Source organism: Colletotrichum fioriniae, assembly GCF_027942845.1.
Source record: "Colletotrichum fioriniae strain IMI 355084 chromosome Unknown scaffold_4, whole genome shotgun sequence".
NCBI lineage: Eukaryota > Fungi > Ascomycota > Sordariomycetes > Glomerellales > Glomerellaceae > Colletotrichum > Colletotrichum fioriniae.
In genome coordinates this window covers 2,378,046-2,402,625 of record NW_027076840.1, presented here as the reverse complement: position 1 = coordinate 2,402,625, position 24,580 = coordinate 2,378,046, and the positions used below count along the sequence as shown (strand labels likewise).

The following is a 24,580-nucleotide window of genomic DNA, read 5'->3' as shown; positions in this document are numbered from 1 at the left end:
TGTACACGAAACTCAATGTGTACTCGCCGCAAAGGTACTATCTGCCCTTGAACCTTCTCTTCCCAACAGAACCTGCCAGCTTTCCGCAATCCGATGGTGTATTGCTGCATATGTGATGCTTTGTGATGGAACCGCTTTCGCGAACGTCGGCGTCCCTCTAGGTTGATATTAGGTTGATATGAGCAGGCACCTGAATTCCAGACCGATAAATTGAGGCTGGAGAGTAGAAACTTAAAGGAGGGGTGTAGGTCAGGGAGCATGCCATAGAGGTAGGCCAATAGGAAGCGAATAGGCCAGAACACACGGCCGTTCAAGTCACTAAAGTATCGAGGCAAAGCAATAAGGTTCGAGGTCTTGACAAACTTGATATCACCCATAGGGTCCTCTGAGCCCGGAGTGGAAGTATCATCCCTATCCATCCACTAACACCGTTCGCCCAACGTGGAAAGCCACTAGATAAACCACACCAAGCAATCTACTTTTCCCTCACCATACAGGGAGGCATACTTCCAAGTCCCAGGCCGAATGATCATCAACATTTCTACGCCAACCACCATCGAATAGCGCCAACATGACCCTCTTATCCAGGGAAACAGACAACAGGTTGAAAGGACCATTATACAAGGTGAGGACGTATAGCCCCTTTAGTACTACAAGCCGCAGCAAATTCGTGAATGACAGAGGGGTATCGCAACTGCAGACCAATGACCGACCAGCTAGTAAAGCAAACAACAGGATTGGTTCACACGCAGAACGGTCACGAACAAGTCAACAACATGGCGAAAAAGCAAACTAAAAGCTAGGAAATCTCTGTTGGGGGAGTCCCGTGTGGAAGTAAGACGAATAGAAGGGGCAACCAAGTCGCAAAACCATCCGAACCCGACGCCCAAGACAAGCCCAGATGTCCAGAGAGGTAACTAAGGCCGCAAAGCATGCAATCGTCGTTCTCGTGATGTCTCACAATCGTATCCGCTATCCGTATGCCTAACATCAAACAAGTCCAAAGAAATATGTGTCATTCGCCCAGGTATCCATCGTGCAGCGTTAAGAGTCCAAGGCGGCGGCAGCGAACGAAGAACGATGAGAGAAGCTCGAGAAAGGGTGAAGCAATAAGACAGTTGAGAGCGCAACTCTCAATTTTTCCTCAAGTGCTCAACTTGAGCCCAGAGGCAATTGGGCCGTCCAGGAGACCCTTGAAACCTTCGATCTACTACAGAGGATGTTAGCCCAGGTGTGTTCTGACACATGATCCATGGATGCTTACCTGAGGAGGGGCACCAGGAGGGCCCTGAGGTCCCGGTGGGCCATGAGGACCCGGAGCACCGAAGTGAGCAGGTCCGTAGGCGCCAGGGCCGGGAGCCGGAGCGAAGTAGTGAGGTGGGGGAGGGGCAGGACGGTAGGGGGTACCAACACCAGAGTTGTTTTGGCTGCGGCCCCAGCTCAGACGGACACGGGAGTTTCCGATAGGGTATCCCTGCATCTGGTTGATGGCCATCTCCGCAGCGTGGCGGTGGACGAATTGGACGAAACCGCAGCCCTTTCCAGGCGGGATCTTGACGTAGGTGATCTCTCCGAATCCTTGGAAGAAGCTTCGGAGCTCATCCTCGGTGACGTAGCCAGACAGGCCACCGACGAAAACGGTCGTGTTGTTGGGATCGGTGAACTGGTTCATCTGCTGACCAGGAGGGTTGTAGGGGGCTCCGTAAGCACCGCCATACTGGGCAGGCGAGGGGACGCCGTAGAAGCCCTGCTGGTGAGGGGGGAGGCCAGGAGCCATCATCTGGTTGCCATGGTGCTGCTGGTAAGGGCCGCCGTGGTTGCTTCTGCTCTCCTTAGTTTCATTGATTCGAAATTTGCTAGGTATGCAGACTTACCGGTTCTTGGGGGTGGCAGTGGAGATACGCATGGGGCGGTTGCCGCAGTAAACTCCCTGCATCTCCACAAGAGCACGCTGCTGGTCCTGCTCGTCGGTGAAACGAACAAATCCGTAGCCACGCGACTGTCCCGACATGGCATCGGTCATGATCTTAGCAGACTTGCAGGAGGGGAATCGCGCCTGGAAGAGAGACACGAGAACGTATTCGTTGACCTCAGGGCCAAGGTCGCCAACGAAGATCGAGTACTCGGGACCACGATCGTCGCGACGGTCGTTGATGCCGCCACCAGAAGCCCAGTTGAGCTTGAAGGCGCGGTTGGAGTTGGGGACGGGGGATCCGTTCAGGGTGAGGGCCTTGCTGGCGGCCTCGGACGAGGTGAACTCGACGAAGCAGTATCCGGCATTTCCTGAAGTCTTGTCACGAATGACCTTGACGTTGACGGGCTCTCCGGTGGCGGTCAAGAAGACACCCTTGATGAAGTTCTCATCCATCCAGGGCTCGAGCTCGCCCATCCTGTTTGTGTCAGTCGAAGCCACACTACATATCATGAAGGGTCACTCACCAGAGAGTGTTCTTATTCGCGTCCTGCTGGATGGGGGCCTGGCCGCCGGGAATCTCTCCGGAACCGTTGTTGCCGGGGAAGGGCATACCGCCAGAGACGGGAGTACCGAAGCCATCGCCGTTAGCGTTGGGAGGGGGGGCACCGTTGCCCTGAGCGGGGTTGTAGGGGTTGATTCCGTCCATTTTGGTGGTGAAATAGTAGTGACAAGTTCAGAACTGTAGCTGTCCGCTTTCAAAAAATGGTTACTGGTTTCGAGAATCGAATCAGAACGACCTGTATTCAGACGCAAAACCTGGACTCCGAAGGGAATTTGGTAAAAAGCGGACTCTCTCTGACGCCTGCACGCCCCGTTGTGAAAACGAAAATTCGAGATGTCGCGGGATGTTCGTGCAAAAATGCTGTAGCCGCCGACTCAAAGAACCGAGCAATGCTTCAAATTCGACTTTTAGGTCTGTTTCGCCGTGGCCAACGTAAACTTTCAACCGTTCGAGAAAAGGTCAGAGGAAGAATCCGAAATGATTGGACCTAGCGAGGGTTAGCGTTCAGATACACATATGGCATCCCGTCAGCACATTGTGAAAAGTTGTAGTCGCAGTCGCAGTCAATCCGCAGTTGTTAATCCAGTGGCTGTGCCCAGGGGTGTATCTGTGTGGTGGTTGAGCGCCTAGTACAAGCGGCGTGTGTCCGACGTGGTCCCAGTTGTATCGCAGCATAGACGTCCCAAGCAATCCTTTTCAACGCAATACTTGAAGGCAAGCGTTGTGTAGAGAGCTTGCAAGCCCTTCAGTCGCATACCTGCTTGCGATTGTGCTGTAGCAGTTCTAGGTACGCGATCCTCGGGTAACTTGTCGAGGCAACTCATGGAGTAGGTAATCAGACCATCTGCCGCTGGCGAGACAGGCCATCTTCTCAGCAATGAGATTCCAGGTGACACAAGACTAGACGTTGCCATCTAGCGTGCTATTTCCTTCGTCATCGGTATGCAAAACTCTGGGGATCCAAACTTCGATCCTCTCCCACTATGTTGTTGCATTTCGGCTGGGCATTGGTCATCAGGACGAAAGAATCATGTCGTACGTCAAGACGACATTGCAAAAGCTCGAAATGAGACCATCCTTCCTTCTCCCAAGGCTGGAGAAAGCTGTGGGACACAGCGCCGCGGGCGAGGTAAGACGGGACTTGCGGAATTTTCGGGTGCCGGGGTGAGGAAGAGCTGGTTGCTGATGGTGCATATTGCTCTTCCTCGTGCGTCTGACGGTGACGACTCGTTGCAGGACACGTCGAGGCTGGAAGGCTTCGGCATTTGGTTGTCGATCTTCAACCACGATCCGGGATGATCCACGATGCATGGAGGGGTTCGGCGATGCGCCCAGAACTGCAATCCCAATCTTTCTCCGACCACCATCCTCCAGAATCGCTCTTGGGGTCAATTCGAGGCGAGGGACGTCGAGGTGCTCAGCAGAGGATTGCCGAGGATGCCGAAGGCCGGATGGTCGGACACGAGCGTACGATTTGCGACTATGGCTGCGGCTGCGGTTGCGTATGCGACGACGAGAATGCGACGGAGGGGAGGAAAGTATGGGCAGAGAGAGGTAGGAAGAGACAGTGAGGTATAGAGAGAACATTGATTACTTACTTTTGGGCGCCAACGAAAAGACTCTTTTTCCGGATGACCAGGAAGAAACGTCGTGCGACTCGTAAGGAGGGTGAGTGAGAGTGGTGAGGAGGAAGAATTACAGAGTAATTTTCGTGTCGAGGGAGGAATTTGGGAATGGGGGGGTTAAACGACGTGGGAGGAACCGGACAAGGAAGTTGCGCGCAGAGATTTTTTTTCGCAGCTGGTGAAGGCCGTGGATCTCGCTCTAGTCAGTGGTGACGTGAGGTGGACAGAAAAACGCGGCAGCTGGAGCAGCACGGATTTCTTTTGCAACAACCAAGACAATCGCTGAAAAGGATGCTTCGATTTTAGCAAAACCCGCAGAGCAACGCAGAGGAGCAGAGCAGATCGCAGAGAGCAGACAGAGATACGACAGAAGAGGCAGAGAGAGGTGCAACTCTAAAGAAAGAGGAAGAAGGAGAAATGGACGATGATGGGGGTAGAGGGGGGAGTGGGAAGAAGAAGGAACCAAGGGAAGGGAAAGTGGAAGGAAAAGGAAGAGAGCAACGGGAGACTACCTTACGAGAAACCACCAGCCAGAGACTCACGCCAGAAGCCAAACGGGGTAGGTAGGCAGGTACCTTCCTTACTCACTGGCGATGGGGGACGCAGGCGCAGACGCAGACTCGGGTAGGTAGAATGTGGATTTTTGGGCGAGGGGGGGAAAGGGAAAGCACGACCTGAACTCTAGGGGTGAGAGGGGTGTGCGAGGCGGAAGGAAGGCAGGCAGGTACCTTCCTGGGTATTGATTGAGTGTGTGCGTGTGTGCGCAAGAACCTAAGGTAAGGTTGTGTGTGTGTGTGTGTGTTTGTGTGTGTGGGTGTGGAAAGAACCTTGGGCCCTTAGGGTGAGCTAGGTAAGGTACCTACCTTGAGGTAAGGTAAGGTAGGAAAGGGCGAGGGCAGGTACGAAAGACAGTGGTGGGAAGTATCTGTAAGTATCTTTTCTTATTTATTTTTTCCCCGACGCACTTGTCTACATGCTTGGCTGTTCTCTCCGTCTGTTTCTCCCGTTTCTTCCGTCTCTGTTTTGCGTGTCTCTGGTGCTGTTGCTGAGGACGGCAAGTGCTGTGACCGGTACCAAAGGCAGCTAGAGGTATGGGTATCTGTCTGTGTGCATGTTGTGCTTTGCATGCCTCCCCAGCTCTTCGGAGCAAGCAGGGCAAGGTACCTCTTAGCTCAGACTCTACTTTTTTGCAAGGTACCGGTGGGAGCAGATAGGTACTTTTCCCAAAGGTAAGGAAGGTATGGAGTCGAGGTTGAGGTGCCTTGAAAGTTGAGGGCAGGTGGAGCATCAGCAGACGAGCCTGTTTCCTTACGTACCTACCTCAACTTAAGCCGCACTTTACTGCGTGTGTACTAGCCGGGTGCATCTCAGCATGCAAGCGCACCGGGTCAATCCAAGTCAGCCGCAGCAGAGAGAACCTAAGAAGCTCAGACTCCAAATCGACGAAGCAGCAAAGTGGACAGGTCTCCATGTGCCATAGGTCCATGGAGGGTTAGAGTGGGTCCGGTGTCGGTGCTGATGCCGTGCGTTGAAGCTGGGAAAGCCGTGGCTGCCACCAGCGAGCTTGAATAGAACGCCGGCAACAGGCGGACTGGCATCGCGTTTCTCAGGTCAGGTACGTGCATCTACGGAAACAGCACGAGGCGCCCCAAGATGACTTTCTTGGTCTCCCCTTATTTGACAAGATCCCCAGAGGAAGGTGTTTGTTTGGCTCCAGGACATTGAATATCTTCATGAGACTTTGTGGTAAGTTCTCTCAGGGTTGGCCTGGGGCATCCACCTCGTGACTCCGGAGCCAGGTGAACGAATGAGAAATGTGGTGTCGTGTGTGTGGGAAGGAATGAAAGGAAGGAAGCCGACAGGTACGGAATACAAGCACAGGTGCAGGCGCAGCTGACAACCCTCGCGGCAAGTGACAACCAACCTTCCTCGCGACAAGTTTTTTATGATCTGGGAAGGAGTTCGCGCTTCCCCTGTTCTTTCTACCTGGCAGGTTAACCTTCAATTCGATATACCGATGCAATGGGTAATAAGCTCCTTCCGTCCGTCCGTTCATGCCCAATTGATGATGAATTGGCGTGTGCCCTGTCCTTCCTACCCTGCCCCGGAAAAAGAGCGAATGAAGAGCGTCCCAATCCAATCCGGTCCAGCTTGTCCAGGTTCTTTGCACCTTGCAACTGGTAACTGTACGAAAAGGCAATGTCCGGGACTACGGGCAACAGATACTCAACCTCGGAGGCTCAGGCTGGCCGGGTCACTGCCAGCGTCAACGTGGACTTGCCCCGACAGGAAAGGTATCCCGGCTCCTGCCCTCGCGTCCCCCCGTCTGCCTGAAAACCTTGTTGTTGCTCATGGGCTCCATCTTTTGCATCCTTTTTGGACTCCGTGACTCCGTCCGGTTTCTTTCGTGGACCTACCTTATTCCGCTTCCCATGCGTCTCTGTATCTTTTTCCCCCCCAGCTGCATACTGTACCGTATTCGCAAGATGTAGATCGTCCCAAAGCAAAACGACAAAAAAAGAGACTTTTCAGTCACTTCTGATGCATGCCGCCGGCTATAGCCAATCTACGATCTTGCACCAAAACGACGGTACCTTAGGCCTCATTAGGGCGAGGTAGGGCAATCCTCCGGGCAGATCATACGGGGGCGGGAGAGACACGCTAAGCGGAAAACGCAGTTGCCCTACGTTGACGCCTCGTCTCGCCTGCCTTACCTTGCCGTGCTTGCCTTAGCTGGAGGGGAGCTCACAGCGCGAATCCCAGTACGTATCGGATCGAGACGCGAAATGGCGTCACGAAAAAGGGAGGAGCAGGGGGGTCACCGGATTGGGGAGGGGCACTTTCCGTGACCCTGCAGCCAGATTGTCGCCTTATCCCTGATGCCTCACCTCGAAATATCGAGGAAGGCACGAAGGAACCTTGGCAACCCAGGTAAGGTAGGTGCCGTGATGCCTCCATATCACACTTTGACACGGCAGTGGACTCTCGATTGAGCATCTGCGCGAAATGCAATACCCAGTCTGCCCAAAATCCATTCTCAACAGATAATACCCATCGTCGCATCAATCAGCCTCCACAAATGCAGCCAGCTTAGTTCATTGGCCTCATTAGCCTTATTCCAGCCACGTCCTCTCTCCACCTTCACGGTCGTCGGAAGCCCCAACCATGCCAGCCTCACCAACGGGAATGCGAGCTGTCCTTCTCTCACTGCGAGGACAATCATCTCAGCCTTTGCTTGCTTTTCCGGTTGAGGCCATGCGAATACACTCGCTATTTGCACCGCATCCAGCCGTATTCAAGCAATGTCGGCCCGGCAATGGTTCGCTTGAAATGCGCCGGCTTAGTCCTTCATTCCAGATGCCGCTCACCGATCGGGCCCTTCCCGCTCGCATGTCTCTCCCTAATCAGTCGCTGGCCGCTGGACGGGCACGAACGACGAAATGGTGGATGCGACAAACACCAAAGAGCGAGCCGCATACAAGACATGGGCCTCCTTTCATTTCTTTTTCCCGTCACTGGCTTCCTTCTACGGGAACCTCCTCGACAACTTCTACATGCGCCGGCCGACGTTGGTCTCGAGGCTTGTTAACTCGCCCCCAAACCTGTCCCAGAGCCAGCGTGACATGTCGTGATATTAACCTTTACAGCAGCTGTCTTCGAGCCTTAATTCGCTGACCGATTGTGCGCGCACCATGTTTCGAAACAGTTCGACGGTGTCAGTTACTGCTCCGATCCAAGGACAGTCCTCGCTCTTGGCCACCCGTTCGCTCCTACAACAGTGCAGAACACTCGGTTCTTCTGTCTGTGCAGCTGCCGCACGACCGTCCTCGTCGCCGAGGAACCCACTCTGCAGTTCTGTAAGCAGGCTTGAAAACCGGTTCCAGCCACGAGATCAACAAGTAACGCGCCAGAGGATTCTGTTCATAGACGGTGGACTTTGGGTTCGCGGCATATGACTCTTTTCTTCCAAGCCGTTACCACAGCCAGCTAGCAGGACCGACACCGAAGATGCCGGCCGAGTAGAGATCCTGGCCGACCGGCCAACCTTGACCATGAAAAGACACGTCAAAAGGCTCTGCTATCGGCAAGTCATGGCTGCCTTGCCTTCCTTGATACCCCCGTCCGGGAGGGGAGATGGTCAAATAGCAGCGTTGACGTTGCACGGTACTTGCACCTCACTTTACGCGATGCCCATCTCCTGAACAGGTTACCCCTGGCTTATGGGTGACGTTGACAGAGGCATTGATTAATTGTTCGTCTACGGATACCGCAGTCGTCAACTCCGAAAGCCCCAGCGGCCAGAACGGCCCCTCCTTTACGAAATCTGTTTAAAGTGCTGTCTCCGCGCCTCATTGACACGCTGGCATTCCGGCAGCTAAGGCACACGTCTCCTTGTCCGGAGCGGACGGCTTCGAGGTTCAACAAGGAGCCGAAGCCACGGGATTTGGACATCGTCTGCCGCTGTGCCGCCTCCACCCTGTCGGCTGATTGCTTAGGCGATGTCCAGTAGTGATGATATTCACGAATTCGAAACGACTGAAAGTCGAACGCGCGCGCGCGCGCCCCACAGATGGTCATCAGGATTATGCGTATCTTGGATTCAGTCCTGTTCGGATCTCTGAAGTTCTCATGAATCCAAAGGTCTGAAGCTGTCGGGCTTGGAGCATTTGTACAGCACCCAGTAGCACCCAGCACGACTCGCATGACTGTGAATTTCGGGTCTCCGTCGCATGCCGACTGACGCTTGTTAGGTACATCATTGGCTTGACAGTATTTTTTCCCTGAGAAATGAAATCATCGGTCGGACCAGGGTGGAAGGGGGTGGCCGCATGAAGGAGAGTTCCCACTGCAACCATGGATCGAGGTGTGGGAAGAGTTACCTAGATCTCTGGATTTTCTCGCCCTTCCCTCTGACTGGTCGCTGTCTCAACGCGCCATGTGGCCCGGCCGTACTCAGAGATGCTATGGGCTTGGATTGGTGGTAAGTCCAAATGACTCCCTTTCCCTCCTTCATTCCCACTCGTGGGCAATGGTATGCTATGCGGGAGCTGTCTATGTTAGTTACCCTGTAGGTCTCGGCCGATAATGGGCATCAAACATCGCCCGCCAATTGATGCCGTAGTCTGCCGTTGCTTGCTCCCGCGGCTCAAGTTGGGGCATGATTCAGCTCGCACTAGCAATCTCCGGCGCAACACCTTGGACCTCGTCTTTTCGAGCCGATTGATGGCACCGTTCCTTGTCGTTCGTGCAGGTCAGCCAGCACACGGATACAAAGCTCGAACCTCTCTCTCAATATCCATTTTCCCATGCGAGTCGTCGAAAGAGCCTTCCTCAGCGATTGCTCAAGACAAGCTTCGAAGAGTATCGTCGTCGCTGAACCATCAACTTATCCCCGCCGCAGTCGTTTAATATCTGCGATGCATCAACAACCATACGAAGACAAGTCCGTCAAAAAAGAATGTCGTTCCATGTACATCATGTCCTTGGAGGACATTAGTCTCGATGCTAGCCCTAGTTGGCGTGTTCCTCCTCCTAGCAGTGACTTGCGTCCTCATCAGCATGAAGACTAGCAGGGTTCGGCATGTCTCAACTGCATGTTATTGCGACGAATCATCAGGGGGCTTTTGCAATTCCACCAGGTTCGTGAATGCATGTTCTCCCTCATCAGGACACGTATAGCATCGTGACCTGCGCGCACATCTTCTAGCAGACAGGACTGGCGCGGGTGGGTGAGACGGGCACCTTGGTCCTCAGAGTACCCCCTCAAAGGCTCGGACCACATTACTTGATGATAGGGCTTCTCGAAGCCAAGCTGATGGGCACCTGACTGCTCACTCGGCCGTGTAGTCATTTCGTCTGATGATCCAGGGTCGCATAGCTCACGCATCATAGAGTACAGACTGCGAAGAAGCAATTTCCCTCCCTTTCTCGCACCCTTCAGTCGCATTCCCCAGCTTTTGGAGAGCTCTACCTACTGCGTACAGACATTGCATACCACAGGCACCCTCTGCCTCGTCCAACTCCTACGTTCCCTCGGTACTGGGCTAATTAGTCCGCAAATACATGGTCCCGGCGCCTACGGATTCAGCGCCTAATAAGCTAAGGAAGCTGAAGGGGCCAGGAATAGCTTGTCGCGGGACTTACGCCCTGACGTTGAGGCACCAGCAGTCTGCCAGCTCGCATTTGTTCGCACAGGATGAACTAGCTTCACACTTTTAACTCTTCTACGGTTGCTTTCGTCTATGGTACCCGACAGGGCGCATGCCTAATGGATCGATGAGCGACAAATTCCGCCCTTGACTCGCGTCTCCAACTTTTGGTCTCATTCTTGGGCGGAACCTGAGGTACTGGTCGTATTCTTTCTTCTTTCCATCCCTCACCGGCTACCCGGCCATTGCGCTCAGGCAATACAGCGGATACCGCTGCTGACTGCTTAAGACGACATCCAAGTATCCGATCGCAGCGCTTAGAATGACACTATCGATGCCAGCTTTTTGCATCAATCAAGGGAACGGGGTTTTTTTTTTGTTCCTACATACAGGCGAAATCAGGTTGAGCGCGTCTGATTTCTCAACGACTTCAGGGACTAGTCGCAACTGGGTGTCATTTGCAGCTCGCCAAACTTTCTGATCGTAACCTCGCCCGTCATAAAGCATGGCAACGTGAAGCCTCATGGACTCGGCAATCTGCCATTGATCGAAACTCAGTACCAAATGCTTTTGGGGGTCGATGAAAAAAAATTATCCCCTAGCCGCCCAACTTCTCTACTACCTACTCAGCTTCAAAAAGGGTTTGCTGGAGTACGTACGGGATACCGATATGGGGTTGGCTTGCAAGCCTGGTAAAGCCTGGAAAATCCGTACCTTCCAACCCACAAACTCTAAAAAATCAGTTTCGGAACAGGAGCTAGTTGGGAAGTAGCGTCTTCGATTAAGTATGGGTGTGTGGGAGTATCGATGTGATGTGATGAGGTACAGGAGGTCTTTGTCATGTGAAGCTGACTCTTTCCATGTTGCGGGGATGGTTTGGCGAGAGGGGAAGGGGAAGATGCAGTGTGATATCAGAAGGACAGATGTGAGTCCTTTTGAGTTTCTGCTACAGCTGCCAATGAGGCTTCTCCAATGGCACCTCACCTTTGTGAGGTGATGAAGGTGTCCTGGGATCATCTCTGTAGAGTTGTAGGACTCTCGGGGTTTCGCTGTGTGCGTTTGGTGGTGGTGAATCGATACCTAGTCGATGTTCGTATTTAGGCCGATCTCGGATCGTTGGAGAAGTGATGGGGTAAGGTAGGTAGACAACGTTGACGCGTCGATGTTGTACTCTATGGTAGGTTGTAATCTTCCCCCGGGGCCCCGGAGCGGGCGCGCTTAGCGGGCGACGGTACCTCACGCCGGCCGCACGGCGCGCATTCCACCAGCCAATACTGCAGACCTGAGCCCAGGAGTGATGTTTGTTCCTTTTGCCGCCAGACTAGATTTTCACTAGGTTTGACAAGCGGTTATCGTTTACCCGGCCGGAAAGGGGGGCGAAAGGCTTTTCTTGAGGTTTGAATGTACATTTGAGGCCTCTTGGGGTCGAGTTCTTTATGGTGGTAAAGTGATCTGCCGGGCGAAAGTCAATCAGACTATTTTTTCTGCAATGACTTTAGCTTAGTCACATCGTGAGCGGGGTTTGTGTCATTGAAGAGCAAGAGTTACCGACTGGCGATATGGTTCATGTAGACCATGGCGGGAGTTTGAGGCTGATTATTGAACCTATCGAGACCGTAGTGATCTAATGAGTTGAGTTCAACTGGAAGGATACTATGAGGTGAATGCTCACAACGATAGGGGGTCCCTCCAAAAGGTAACCACGCACATGCCCGCCAGGAGGTTGTGGTATCGTCTCATGTGGTGTAGCAAAAGCTGCTAGTTATCGAGGTCAAGGGGGTTAACCTGGTACGTACTAGTTGTTCCTCATATTCAGGTTTCGTCTGGGTGTGGTGTGAAGCCGTCGCCTGGGATCGGTAGCTGAGAGTGAAAGACAAGGAAGCTCGGAATTTGCGATTTGTTCCGGGTTGCTGATGTAGACCCGAGTTTGGCCGAATGGTATGTTTGAGAGGTACGATGTCGTTCAATTTTCTACGGAAAAAAGATTGCCTTCAGCGGTCTTTTGTATAGATGTCTTTTTTTCTCTCCTTGGTGTCTGCCAATGTTGATCAGAAATAGGTCATCTAGCAGGAGAATACGTGTGAGTTCGCTGAGAACTATTGGGCTCTTACAATAAGAAGTGGTGGCGTTACATGACGGCAGTGTAATAAAGTAAGTATCAAAATTTTGTCAATGTCTACGTTGTTGTGAGGTCGTCAAGATACCCTTGCCGCTGAAAGGCTCACAAGAATGAGGCATGATGAACGAGCTTCAGAACCTTTCGTTGAAATTGGCGCTCTCATTTTTTACATCCACCAGCAAGAAACTAATGCCAGGCTATTGCGGATCATCCAACTTAAATCCATGATCTAACCGGTCTCTAAAAAGTAGAATGCCGGGCTATGAGGTTTAAGGACCGTAGGTAGTTGTAGAACTTCGGTATGCTGTCAGACACCTCTAGACACCAATGACGCCTGACTACCCATCCAACTCTGATGGGTGATGATTCCAGTAATGGGTTGATTTGTCTTTGATCGCATCAATATAACTCGATGATTGATGGAAACACACACCATGAACCCGATATTGTTCATCAGATCAAACAAACTTCGTGGTTTATCTGACTCTGAATTTAAAACGGGAAACACAACTAAAGGTAGCAAATGGTGGGCTGGAGAATCATTCTATGCAGACGAGTAGTCTGTGCGGTTCAGGCTGAAAGGGGGAAGTTGATGTTATAACAAATTGAAGAACTTGGCTTTCGCGCGCGCGGCTTTATGACTTGTATCAGCAGACAGGTAAGCTTTCAGTGAACTCTGCCAAAGGTCTTCCTGATGGTACGGTTAAATACCCAACTGCACTCATCAGTGCTTACTTCCTCAAGCAAATCTCATGTTAAAACAGATGTTATGAGTTTAGAGTCTTACTATTCTTCGACGTCACTCCAAAGCTTACCCAACATGCCCAAACTTCATCAAAAGCTCAAGGCCATTTTTGTATACTTGGGCTCTTTCTTGAAGTAATCTTACCTATAAGTTCCCAACACTTTCTTGCCATGAAAGATTTTGGAAAAAAGGTCCCGGCTCCAATTTCCTTTGGCTCCAGCGCACGACTTGATTTAGCTTACTGTCGTCCACCTGCAGCAAAGTGCACATATCGAGGCCGCTACCAGTGCAAGCGATGTGACTTGACCAAACGGGTGTTTGACCATTTCTGTGACGAAGAAGTAATAAGGGACACTGAGGCAAGGTATAAAGAGCACCCGTCTGAAGCTTCGTTGCTGGATTTCATAGCACCTTTGTCCTCGCGAGCTGAGGGAGAAGTGGGATAGAATTCCCCTCCCCGTCGGATTTCCGTGATTCGCCTGGGATATACCTCATAGAGACTCCATCCATCTTCCTACTTCGCCTTGTTCGTTATGTCTAAGGTCTAGATCCCACATCACCTCGTCTCGCTCAACGTATACGTTACGGAATCGTATCGTGATAATTAAAGATAGATCAGGCTGGAGGTGAACTTCAGGAGGATAAAGTACACGCATGGTCTGTGTGATTAAGGGAAGACCACCCGGGAGATCCCCACTCCACTTTGCCTGCCTTGTTGATCTCTTACACATCCTGGAAAGAATATTCAACTGCGATGCTGCTGAACTGAAATAGCGAGGGCTTTTGCCTGTTGTGATTAAGAAAGACCAGCTTGTAGGTCTCAACTCACCTTTGTCTTGCTTATCTCTCTAACATACTCAGAAAAAAATCGAAAAAGGACGGTACAGACTTACGATAGCGAGAGCTCTCGCCTTCGATGATTAAGAGAAGGCTGCTTAGGAGAACTGTCCCAACTCCCCTGGACTTTGTTAACCTCTCTAGTCAGAACACTCCTGCGGGGAAACAACTTCATGGATTGCATTTAAACAGGACGGCGCAGAACTAAAAGAGCGAGAGCTCTCGCCTTGTGTGATTAAAAAGACTATTGAGTAGACCCGCCCCCAGCTCCACGTCTCCTTATCTACCTCTCCATGACACGCTGTACGGAACCATAACCTGGCAAGAAAATCAAAATAGGATGGTGCAGAAATTAAACAGCGAGAGCGCTCGCCTTGTGTGACCATACACATTGAAGCTGGGTAGCACCCGCCTTTCCAGTTTGTTTCTGTCTCGGAGTCTCTCGAAAACATCTCCGGCGTTTACTCGCTAAACCGGTTTCGGAGCAAACATTGGCCACATTGTGGCGGAGGTAAGTTGCCGCCCCCAACTGTTTCCCCCCTGTTCCGTTCCGTTTTCTGTGGAATTTCTGGAACCACTCGGACACCAAGCTTAATCAGCTCAGGCAACCGGAAGCAACGTCGACTCTTCCTACAGCACACGTCAGGTACATTTAGATGTACCCCCACATCTCTCTCTCTCCATCATCATCTCTCATCATCAACCCAAATTCGACGCCGCGACAGCTTCTTCAAGATGTCTGGCGAATCTCCCGAGGCCAAGGAGAAGCGCCTTGTGGGGACCGTTCAGATTCGGCTTCTCGAGGCGTCAAACAACGAGGCCAAGCTAACCGAATTGTTGGGCAAGTACCTGTGCGCGCTGCTACTCAAGGCCAAGAGTGACTATCCTGCAGTTCGCACTGAGGTGAGAATTCACCACAAGCTGAATAAAATTCTTTGCGATGCTGATATTTGATTAGGTGATCACATTTGCCGGCAAACTCAAAGGCTTGATCATTCACCCAAGGTATGATTTTCCTCGTCTTCCCCGTCTTCCATGATGTGAGCATGGGCATTGACAGTGTACATAGCATCATTCTCCCAGTTGAAAAGCTCATCGACCAATACCAAGAGGTTGACTCACCTATTCTTCGCGTCTTAGATATTTCCTTCATCCAGCATAGCATTCTGCGTCTCGAGGATTACGATAGACGCCATCTATTCCCCAAAGTGGCAAAGGGCATCTCAACACCCAGCCACGCCGCCACCCAATCATCCATGTTCAATGTTCTCTTGAAGATCATTCCCGATATCCAGGTACCATCACGCGGCAGCGAAGAAGACGCGACCTTGAGAGAAGCTAGTGGTCTTTCCAAAGATGCAGACGCCCTCTTCGTCGCAAGATGGCTGGGTAAAGTGTTGCTCCTCAGAATCCCGGGCGGCTCGAACCCAACTCGACAAGATTTTGAGAGGATGAACCCGGCCCTGCTTGCAGCGGACCTGGACTTCCTGAAGCCCGAGCAGCGCGATACTGCAGCTGCATTCCAGAACATGCAGGCCCTCCGGCGCAAGATTGCTCAGCTCTTGGCCAGCGGTGCGTTCAAAGATGAGGAAAGACTTTTGCCTGCCTTGTCTGCAGCAGCGAGTCCCGACTATCAAGTCTCACAAGCTGGAGAGGACATTCTGAAAAGGATTACAATCGACTTCGAGAAGGCGTCGGTTATAGAGGAGTTGTATAATGCACACGCCCGACTTCCCGCGCCTCACCGAATCAAGATTCTGCCTCTGCTTTCGAAATCGAAGCTCGCCACGACAATGCAGGATAACATCATGAATGTCGTGACGCTCGACTTTGGTACAGAGACTTCCTCCATTGCGCCAGCTCATTTGCAAGCAGCAGGCGGCCTGGAGCGTACCAGACTTCACAAAGCTCTGTTCTACTTCCTCAACTGGTGCGCCAATATCGGACCTACCCAGGCTCCCTTCACCATCGGCCCCAAGTTGATCGACAAGATGCGGACTTACGTTGAAGACCAGGGCTGGCCTGTTTCTCGCACGCTGACGGCAGACGAAGAGAAGCTTCGATCCATGGCTTACGACCTGCTTGGTGTTCTCGGCGCAGGAAGTGCATCCAGCAAACAAGACAAGCTGCACCTCGTCGGTTGGCTCTTCAGATCCATGTCCGAGGACCCGACTGTGGAGGCGGTCTCTGCTATTGAGGGCTCACTTTCGGGACTGACCAGAAGCTTCGACCCCAAGACAGTTAGTGGCGACGGCCGCGGCAGTGGCATGATTAGCCTCATCTCTCTGCTTCTGCACTACATGAATCTCCCCGAGGAAAACCCTGCTGTGCGAAGCGCAAGATTCTCGGCCGTCAAATGGGCGAACCAGACCATTGCATCATGGGATGTGCGAGGCAGATGGATTGATATCCTGGCCATTGCCGGCCGCAAGGCAGAGCGCACAGAGGTCGTCGAGGAAGGCAGAAAGGGCTTGGATCCCTGGACGTACCGGGACGCTGAGGCGCACAAGATGCCGGATTGGATTCAACTCATGACATACTTCTTCTGCGATAATATTTCTGATGAGATCTCAAGTGACGAATGGAGCAGCTCAGCGCCTCCCAAGTTGGACTTTGATGATGACCGCACGATGCAGAACTTCCAAGGCGAAAAGATGATGGCTTATTCTGTCGCCGTCGAGTACGTCAAGAGGGCTCTGTTCGTCGCTGCGCTTCCAGAGTTTCCTCTAGTCCCTGATTGGAGTTCGCAGCTCGATACTCTGGTCCGGAACGACGTTAAGACCCGGGAAACCATCAGAGCCTACTTCCGCTCGGTTGAGCCGGAGTATATTGGTCTCTTCATCAAGATTTGCTTCGATGGTGTTCGTTACCTGAAGAATCTGGATGGAACCGATCGCGTCGTTGAGAGCTGCCTGAAGTCAATGGTTGATGTCGCATCACTCGCACCTGCTGGCACTATCAACTACATCGCCCCCTCGGCATGGGTTCTGCAGAAGTGCATTGCATCTAACAACCGGCACACCCGAGCTGCCGCCGCGCAAGCCGTCGGAATTCTCCTTCCTCACCCCCTTAACAAGGTGGACCTGGCGATTCCCGAGGCGGTCCCCCACCAGACGAGGAACGAGAACATTCAGAAGTTCCTGAGAGATCTTAAGGCGATGATTTGGGGATGGGATAAGCATGTTGGAGCGGTCGCCAACGGCGTTGAAGGAGCCCTACAGGCATTCGGCCACACCTTTTCGAGAGCCGTGTACTACGGTCTTCCTATCCCTATCGATGTTCACCTTCCAGCAAAGATGCTCATGGACAAATCGCGCCACGGCCCGACTTTAGAGAATGCCATCCTCGAATGCTACGGAGAACTTTGGACCGCGGGGCTGTCACAGTACATTCCGGACAACGTTAACAACCTTACGGCGGACTATGTGATTGAGAGACTCACGGAGAACGCGAATGCAGGAAGCGACAAGTCCATCTTTGCTCTTGGCCGCCTTGCCTTGGCGTTCAACGAGCCAAATGAAGAGGCCTCCCCCGAGGACGGCCTGCTGTACCCATCTAGCAAGGCTTCGGGCATCGACAGCGTCCTCAAGAGCCTTTTTGGACTTCACGCAAGAAAGGAGACCGAGATCCAGTTCACCGTCGGCGAGGCCATCACTGCCGCTATTGCCTGCTGGGACTCTGACTTTGTCAAGCTCTCCATGAATGTCGACTGCACCGACGGTCCCTGGAGAAAGGGCAAGCGCAGCCAAAGAATCACCGCCGTGCTCGACAAGCTGTTCCGCGACTGTAAGACGACCAAACCCAGCTTACTCAAGGCCTCCGGCATCTGGCTCTTCTGCGTCGTTCAGTACTGCGGACATCTCGACGAAGTCCAGTCCCGTCTCCGCGAGGCCCAGGCCGCCTTCATGAGACTGCTGAGTGCGCGCGACGAGCTGGTGCAGGAGACGGCCTCCCGTGGTCTGTCCCTGGTGTATGAGAAGGGCGACGAAGGATTGAAGCAGGATCTTGTCAAAGACTTGGTCTCGGCCTTTACCGGGAACACCACGCAGATCAAGGTCGAGGACGAGACGGAGTTGTTCGAGCCCGGCGCTTTGCCTACTGGCGAGGGCAAGTCGGTCACATCCTACAAGGACATTGTCAGTCTGGCAAACGAAGTCGGAGACCAAAGTCTCGTTTACAAGTTCATGTCTCTTGCGACGAACGCTGCGACTTGGTCCACGAGATCCGCGTTTGGTCGCTTCGGTCTCAGCAACATCCTTTCCGAGTCGGAGGTCGATCCTAAGCTGTACCCTAAGCTGTTCCGATACCGCTTCGACCCGAACTCCAACGTCCAGCGATCCATGGACGACATCTGGAAGGCGTTGGTCAAGAACACCAACGAAACGATTGGCGAGCACTTTGACGCCATCATGCAGGATCTCCTGAAGAACGTCCTCGGCAAGGAGTGGCGCGTTCGACAGGCCAGCTGTGGTGCCATCTCCGACCTGATCTCTGGACAGCCTTTCCACAAGTATGAGAAGTATTATGCCGAGATCTGGACTGCGGCACTGAAGGTTCTCGACGATGTCAAGGGATCCGTTAGAGAATCGGCCCTGAAGCTGTGCATGGGTCTGACCAACACTATTGTCCGTCAACTCGAAGAGGGCGGGTCCTCGTCGTCAGCGCAGGCTATGCTGAAGCAAGCTCTTCGTTTCCTCCTCTCGCCCAGCGGTCTTGAGAGCGGTGTCGACGATGTCAAGATGTTCTCGCTCAAGACGATCATCGACATTACCAAGAAGGGTGGCCCCAACCTGAAGCCATTCATTGTTGACTTCATCCCTCCACTCCTGGGCCTTCATAGCACAATCGAGCCAGAACAGATCAATTACGCCTACCAGAAGGTTAGCGAGGATTCACGTGATCAGCTTGATAAGCTCCGAGCTAGATGGGTCAATCAATCGCCAATCTCGGAAGCCATCGACAACTGCCTCCGGCAGCTGGACGCCGATGGGATGAGGCAGCTTGCGCCGAAGCTCGAGGAGATCATCAAGACTGCCATCGGCATGCCTACCAAGATTGCGTGTGCTAGACTAATTGGTGACCTCGTCATGCGTCACGCCGTGGACTTCAAGCCGGTCTCGCCCAAGTTCATGCAGATCATGGAGAAGCAAGCACTCGACCGCAACGACGAAGTCAGCAAGGGCTACGCCAGAGCCGCGGGCTACCTGATGCGGATCGTTCCCGACGCATCCAAGGAGCGGCTCGTCGACAAGTTTACCGAATTCTACTTTGCTAGTGAAGACGAAGCCCGCCGCGCCAAGGTATCTGATGTTGTTCTCGGTGTGTCCAAGCTAGCCCCCGACCACTTCAACGCCTTGGCGGCCAAGTTCATCCCGTTCACCTACATGGGTATGCACGACACCGACGAGTATACCCGAAAGTGCTTCGACGAAGTCTGGAACCAGCACGGCGGCAGCTCCCGCACCGTCGCGCGATACGTTCCCGAGATTGTGGGCTTCATCAAGCGAGGCCTCGAGGCGCCGCGATGGAACCTCCAGCATACCGCCGCCTTCAGTATCGCGAGCATGATCAAGGCCGTCGTCGCCTCCAGCGATGCTACTGGCGGACAAATGTCCGAGGCGAACCTGAAGCTCATCTGGCCCGTTCTCGACAAGGCTCTCGCACTAAAGACTTTCCCCGGAAAGGAGAAGGTTCTCGAGTCATTCCCCCACTTCGTCGGAAAGGGCAAGGCTCTCTGGCAGAATGATTCGACCGTCGCTGCACAGCAGCAGAAGATTGCGATCCGCGAGGCAAAGAGGAACAACGAGGACTACCGCCCGCACGCCTTCAAAGCTCTCTGGCAATTTGCAGAGCAGCGCGACGACCTGGATCTTCTCGAGACCATCTCCACCATTGTTAGTGGACCTCTGGACGACTTTATCGACGAGGACCGGATGGACGTCGACAGCTCCGGCGACGCGACACGCAAGGCGGCGGTCAACGGTATCGAGACTGTCGCGCGGGGATACAACCGCAAGCAAATCAAGGAGAACCCCAGTGCCGTGCTCAAGAAGGTCTTTGAGCTTCTCAAGATGTACCTCGACAATGCCAAGTTCGAGGGTATCAAGCGGGAGGTGTGGTACGAGTCCGTCAGGGACCTGATGGAGGCTGCGCCTGCTCCCAGCACCTCTGCCGGCAACGAGAAGGAGGTCGCCTTGGCGTATCTCCGGAGCCTGGACCCTGAGTCTGTCGACAACGGCACCGAGGCCCAGCGTACGATGCGGGTCCTCGCCATTGGTGGGGTATTCAAGGCCATCCAGCGCGGGGTGTTTGGGGAGGGAGCGGCGGCGGCGGAGGAGAGGAAGGGCTTTGTGGAGATGGTGAAGAAAGCTTTGGGGGCAGAGAGGTCCCTTGAGGTACAAAAGCACCTCAAGGAGATCCTGGCGGAGCTGGAGAAGTAGGTGGGAGAGGAGAAGACCCTTCCCCCTACTTCTCCAGGGAAGACGGATGTTTTTTGGCCGCGTGGCGGCAGGATATGGCTTGTGGGGTGTTGATACCCCCTATATTAGAACTTGCTCTTTACTTGAATGACTGTTCCATGACCCTTACCTTCCTCACAATGTGCTATTGATCTCGTGGAAGTGATTCGTAGGCATACACACGAAAGATACTGAAGAGAGGGCAGAACCAAAGAGACACTCTAGGATGCAACCTTATCGGGGTTATCAATTTAGATTACCTATAGATGGATAACACCAGCCCAGAGTCGCAGGCTGGGGAGATACTTGTGCATCCCCGGTGCTGCTGTCTCGAGGTGTGAGTGAAAAACTCTAATTCATGTCAGACTCCCCCAGCCAGTTACCTTGAATAATTCAACGAACCCCAAAAAGCCTAGATGATGGTTCACCTTGACAGGGCTGCAGGTGGTTATATCCCTACATCCTCTTGCATAGAGTTAAATGAGGTCACAGGTCTCGTCATAAGAACTTGAACTCATTCCAGATGTCACAGGAGATACATCACGCGTTCCAAGGCAAATTTTGCATGGCAGCTTATGAAGCGATTGATTGACCATCTTGACCAAGTCTCAAGGGCTGACCACCAACTTGCGCGAAGGCGGAACTGAGAACGGGGCAACTTGCGGTTACTGAGAGGGCAAAAGTGAAAGCAAAAGCTACATGGTCATCTCTCAATGCCCAAAGGAACAGAAGGTTAAGACAAATTCAATCTAGAGACAGACCTATGCCTTTAGTCAATGTAAGAAAGCCGCAGGTTGCAATGCTCTGCCTGGGATGCTCTTGGAGACAAACAGCTTCATGTGTGGTTGATGACAAGCCACAAGGTCAGCCACATCAGAATGAGGGACCTTGGTGGCCGTGGCGCAGCAAATCACATCATCGCATCAACATTCCGCCATTTCTCCGAGACAGCCCAGAGCAGGAAGGATGGCTCCGAGGCCCAACCGGCGGTTGCGTCACAGAGTTGGACGCCTTGAGGGTGGCACTGGCCCGATAGCAGCACCTGCCCTGCGCTTCCACCCGTCCCTGCACTCAGTAAGGTAAGGTAAGGTACCTTAACACGCGCCGGGACAAGCCCGCAACACCATCCCGTCCTCAGATCAGTGGCGGCGCAAACCAACCAAATCAGCCTTGCCTTTTCCTCCCAACAAGAAAAGCTGAACCTGAAGCTACCGACTTTCTTTCAAGTTGTCTGTTTGGAAATCGCCTTGGACTTCTTCACTTGACGGGGCTAGACAATTCGGACTCAAAGACCAACGCGCCCGACGGTGACCTGCAGCTACCCCTCCGCCCCGTGCCAGACTCCAGTACCTTCGGTTCAAGGTGGGGCAGAGGTGCCATCCGTCTCCCACCTTCAGCGACCCTTCTGCATTCACTCTTCTGACCGCCACCAGAAAAAAAGATATCTTTTGACTGATTGCTGGCCAGTATTAACTGCTGGAGGATATATCACGGAGCCACGCATTAAGCCAAACCCTTTTTTAGCGACCTCAACACCGCCAAGCGCAGACCTTCGCCATGGACGAGGATATCTCCAACTTCGTCGCCATCACGGCAGCCAGCCCGGAGGCCGCTCGCGGCTTCCTGGAGATGACCAACAACAATCTCGAGCAGGCCATTCAGCTGTTCTTCGAGAACCCCGACATTCAGAGCAGTTTCAACCAGCCGCCCGCCACTTCCTCGACAGCGCCGCCAGTGCCCTCGAGCACCCGACCGAATGTTGGACGGCAGGACGAGCGCGGTGTCATTCACATAGATAGTGATGACGATGGCGATACTGCCATGACGGTGGACGATATGGACGATAACTTTGGACACGACGACTCCGAGATCGCGGCAAACGAACAGGTGGCGGCCATTGCCCGAAGTGCCCAAGAGGAAGAGGATGCCGCCATGGCCAAGAGATTACAAGAAGAACTTTACGGTGGTGGCCCTGGAGGTGCTGGTGGCGGCGCTGGAATCGTCGGTGGTCAAGATGATGTCAGATCGCCCATCGCCAGAACCACCGAGACGCTGGTTGGAGGCTACGAAGGTGACGATGGTATGGACATGGACACCATCATCCGGGCACAGATGAGACAGAGAGAAGCCGCCAGGGCAGCTCGAGGTATGTACTGGGCTATGCCTGCTTCCTTGGGTTTGGTATGCTAATATTCTGGACATCAGCTGGCGGTGGAAACCCCTTTGCTCATAACCTGTCTATTTGGGATGATGACAGTCCAGCGGCAGCCCAGCCCGCCCAACCCGCTTCAACGGAAGGCGGCACGCGAGCCCAGAGACTGGCAGAGCTGTTCCGGCCGCCCTACGACATCATGTCCAGACTAGAATGGGACGAGGCAAGGCAGGAGGGTAAGGACGAGAAGAAGTGGATTCTGGTTAACCTCCAGGACATGAGCGACTTCAACTGCCAAGCCCTGAATCGGGATATCTGGAAAGATGCGGCCATCCGGAGACTGTTGGACGATGCTTTCATCTTCCTGCAGTACGACAAGGATGCTATGGCGGCACAACAGTACATCAACTTTTACTTCCACGGCACCGGCCACGAGAACCCAGACAACTACCCGCATGTCGCCATCATCGATCCGAGAACAGGAGAGCAGGTCAAGGTCTGGAGTGGAAGACCGTTCCCCAGCGCATCTGACTTCCACGCGCAGCTGGCCGAATTCCTGGACCGTTATAGCTTGGCGGCGAACAGCAAGAACCCCGTAGTGGACCAAGCAGCGCCCCGCCCCAAGACCGTCGATGTGGACCGAATGACGGAGGATGAAATGTTGGAGATGGCATTGCAAAACAGTCTCGCAGCGTCCAACGGCGGCGGCGGCAGCAGCAGCTCCAAGCCTAAGACGAGCGTATTCGATCCCGATGCGCTCACCAAGTCGGACTCATCCAGCGGTCAAGGCAAGGGCATGTCTCCAGGCGAGGAGGCAGCAGGCAGCATTACACCCCCTGCTGAGCCGGCAGCGGCGCAGAGCGCCTGGGCCAGGATTGCGGGTGACAAGCCGCACACGGAGCCAGAGAACAACCCAGCAACGACAACACGGATACAATTCCGACACCCTACTGGACGAGTTATCCGTCGGTTTAACCTGGAGGACCCTGTCAGACGCATCTACGAGTGGCTCAAGGCCGAACCCCTCGAGGGCAAGGAAGGGGTTGAGGTTGAGCTGAAGCGTATGCCGCAGGGCCAGGACTTGAGTGATGGATTGGACATGACCATCCTGGAGGCCGGGCTCAAAAACGGCACCGTCATGATTGAGTTCATTGAGGACTGAAGCTCGCGACGGTTCCACTCAGCGACTGAAGATTCGGGCGGGAAACGTCGGTTACGGGCAAGGTGCATTTATTGAGCAGGGCCAGGGCCAGGGCATGGCCGATAGAATCGGAACTGGACAGGCGGAAGGAAGCCTTCTTTCAACATTGTTCGTTTGGGCTCTTCTCATACATACCACGATATCCGGCGAGGGCAGGCAGGCATGGAAGGACGCAGTTTATCGAGGGCCACAGGTAGCCAGACAGACAGAGTCAAATAGCGGGCCAGAAGATTCGGACGGCCAACCAACGTAGGTAGACGCTTGTTAACACAGAGACGGCATCAATAGACACGGGAAATGAAAGCAATACTGGTCGCGTTGTGATATAAGTTGGACCCCTGAGACGCGCATTTAGAGAATGACTTGACGCGCGTGTCTCCCTATCGCGTGTAAGGACTATCGCGTGTAAGGAATCGAGTATCAACGTCCAACGATCCAATGCCAATCATGTCCATCCTCTGCTGTAGTGGTGCTGGTGGAAACCCACACTCAGGGCTGAACGGAATCGACGGCACCTTCTTTGCATAGATGTTTCCTGGACAAGGAGGTAGGTAGGTAGGTAGGTAGGTACCTAGACCGTAACCTACCAAAACGGCAAGACGAACCAAAAGAAGAAGCCCACGGAACAAAGATAGGACGACGGTAGATGTCTTGGGCTGAGAGATGTGGGTGTTTCACTAGGCTGGAGCATGAACTATCTTGGGTGTGTGTGTGTGTGTGCTTGGCTCACCTGGGCATCGGTGGTGGCGCCGGTTGGAGGGGAACCAATCAGAGAGGCACGGCGGACGGGTTCCTGGACGGGACGTGTCACTGCATG

General features: G+C 53.4%; 3 protein-coding genes across 3 annotated transcripts; 2 read left to right on the top strand and 1 right to left on the bottom strand.

Annotated features, from left to right (window-relative positions):
* Window positions 1-1,144: 1,144 nt before the first annotated feature.
* N0V96_004489 (uncharacterized protein) lies at window positions 1,145-2,621 on the bottom strand (the record flags this gene model as incomplete). The annotated part of the gene is made up of 4 exons (XM_065757123.1): window positions 1,145-1,207; window positions 1,265-1,820; window positions 1,875-2,390; window positions 2,440-2,621. 4 exons carry the CDS (start codon window positions 2,619-2,621, stop codon window positions 1,145-1,147), a joined length of 1,317 nt encoding a protein of 438 aa, XP_065614336.1.
* Window positions 2,622-14,687: 12,066 nt separating this feature from the next.
* ECM29 (proteasome component M29) lies at window positions 14,688-20,392 on the top strand (the record flags this gene model as incomplete). The annotated part of the gene is made up of 3 exons (XM_053188556.2): window positions 14,688-14,855; window positions 14,911-14,957; window positions 15,022-20,392. 3 exons carry the CDS (start codon window positions 14,688-14,690, stop codon window positions 20,390-20,392), a joined length of 5,586 nt encoding a protein of 1,861 aa, XP_053054518.2.
* A 1,575-nt stretch (window positions 20,393-21,967) lies between these two features.
* ubx2 (UBX domain protein Ubx2) lies at window positions 21,968-23,724 on the top strand (the record flags this gene model as incomplete). The annotated part of the gene is made up of 2 exons (XM_053188555.2): window positions 21,968-22,556; window positions 22,616-23,724. The coding sequence occupies 2 exons, from the start codon at window positions 21,968-21,970 to the stop codon at window positions 23,722-23,724; spliced, it is 1,698 nt and encodes a 565-aa protein (XP_053054517.2).
* Window positions 23,725-24,580: the final 856 nt, after the last annotated feature.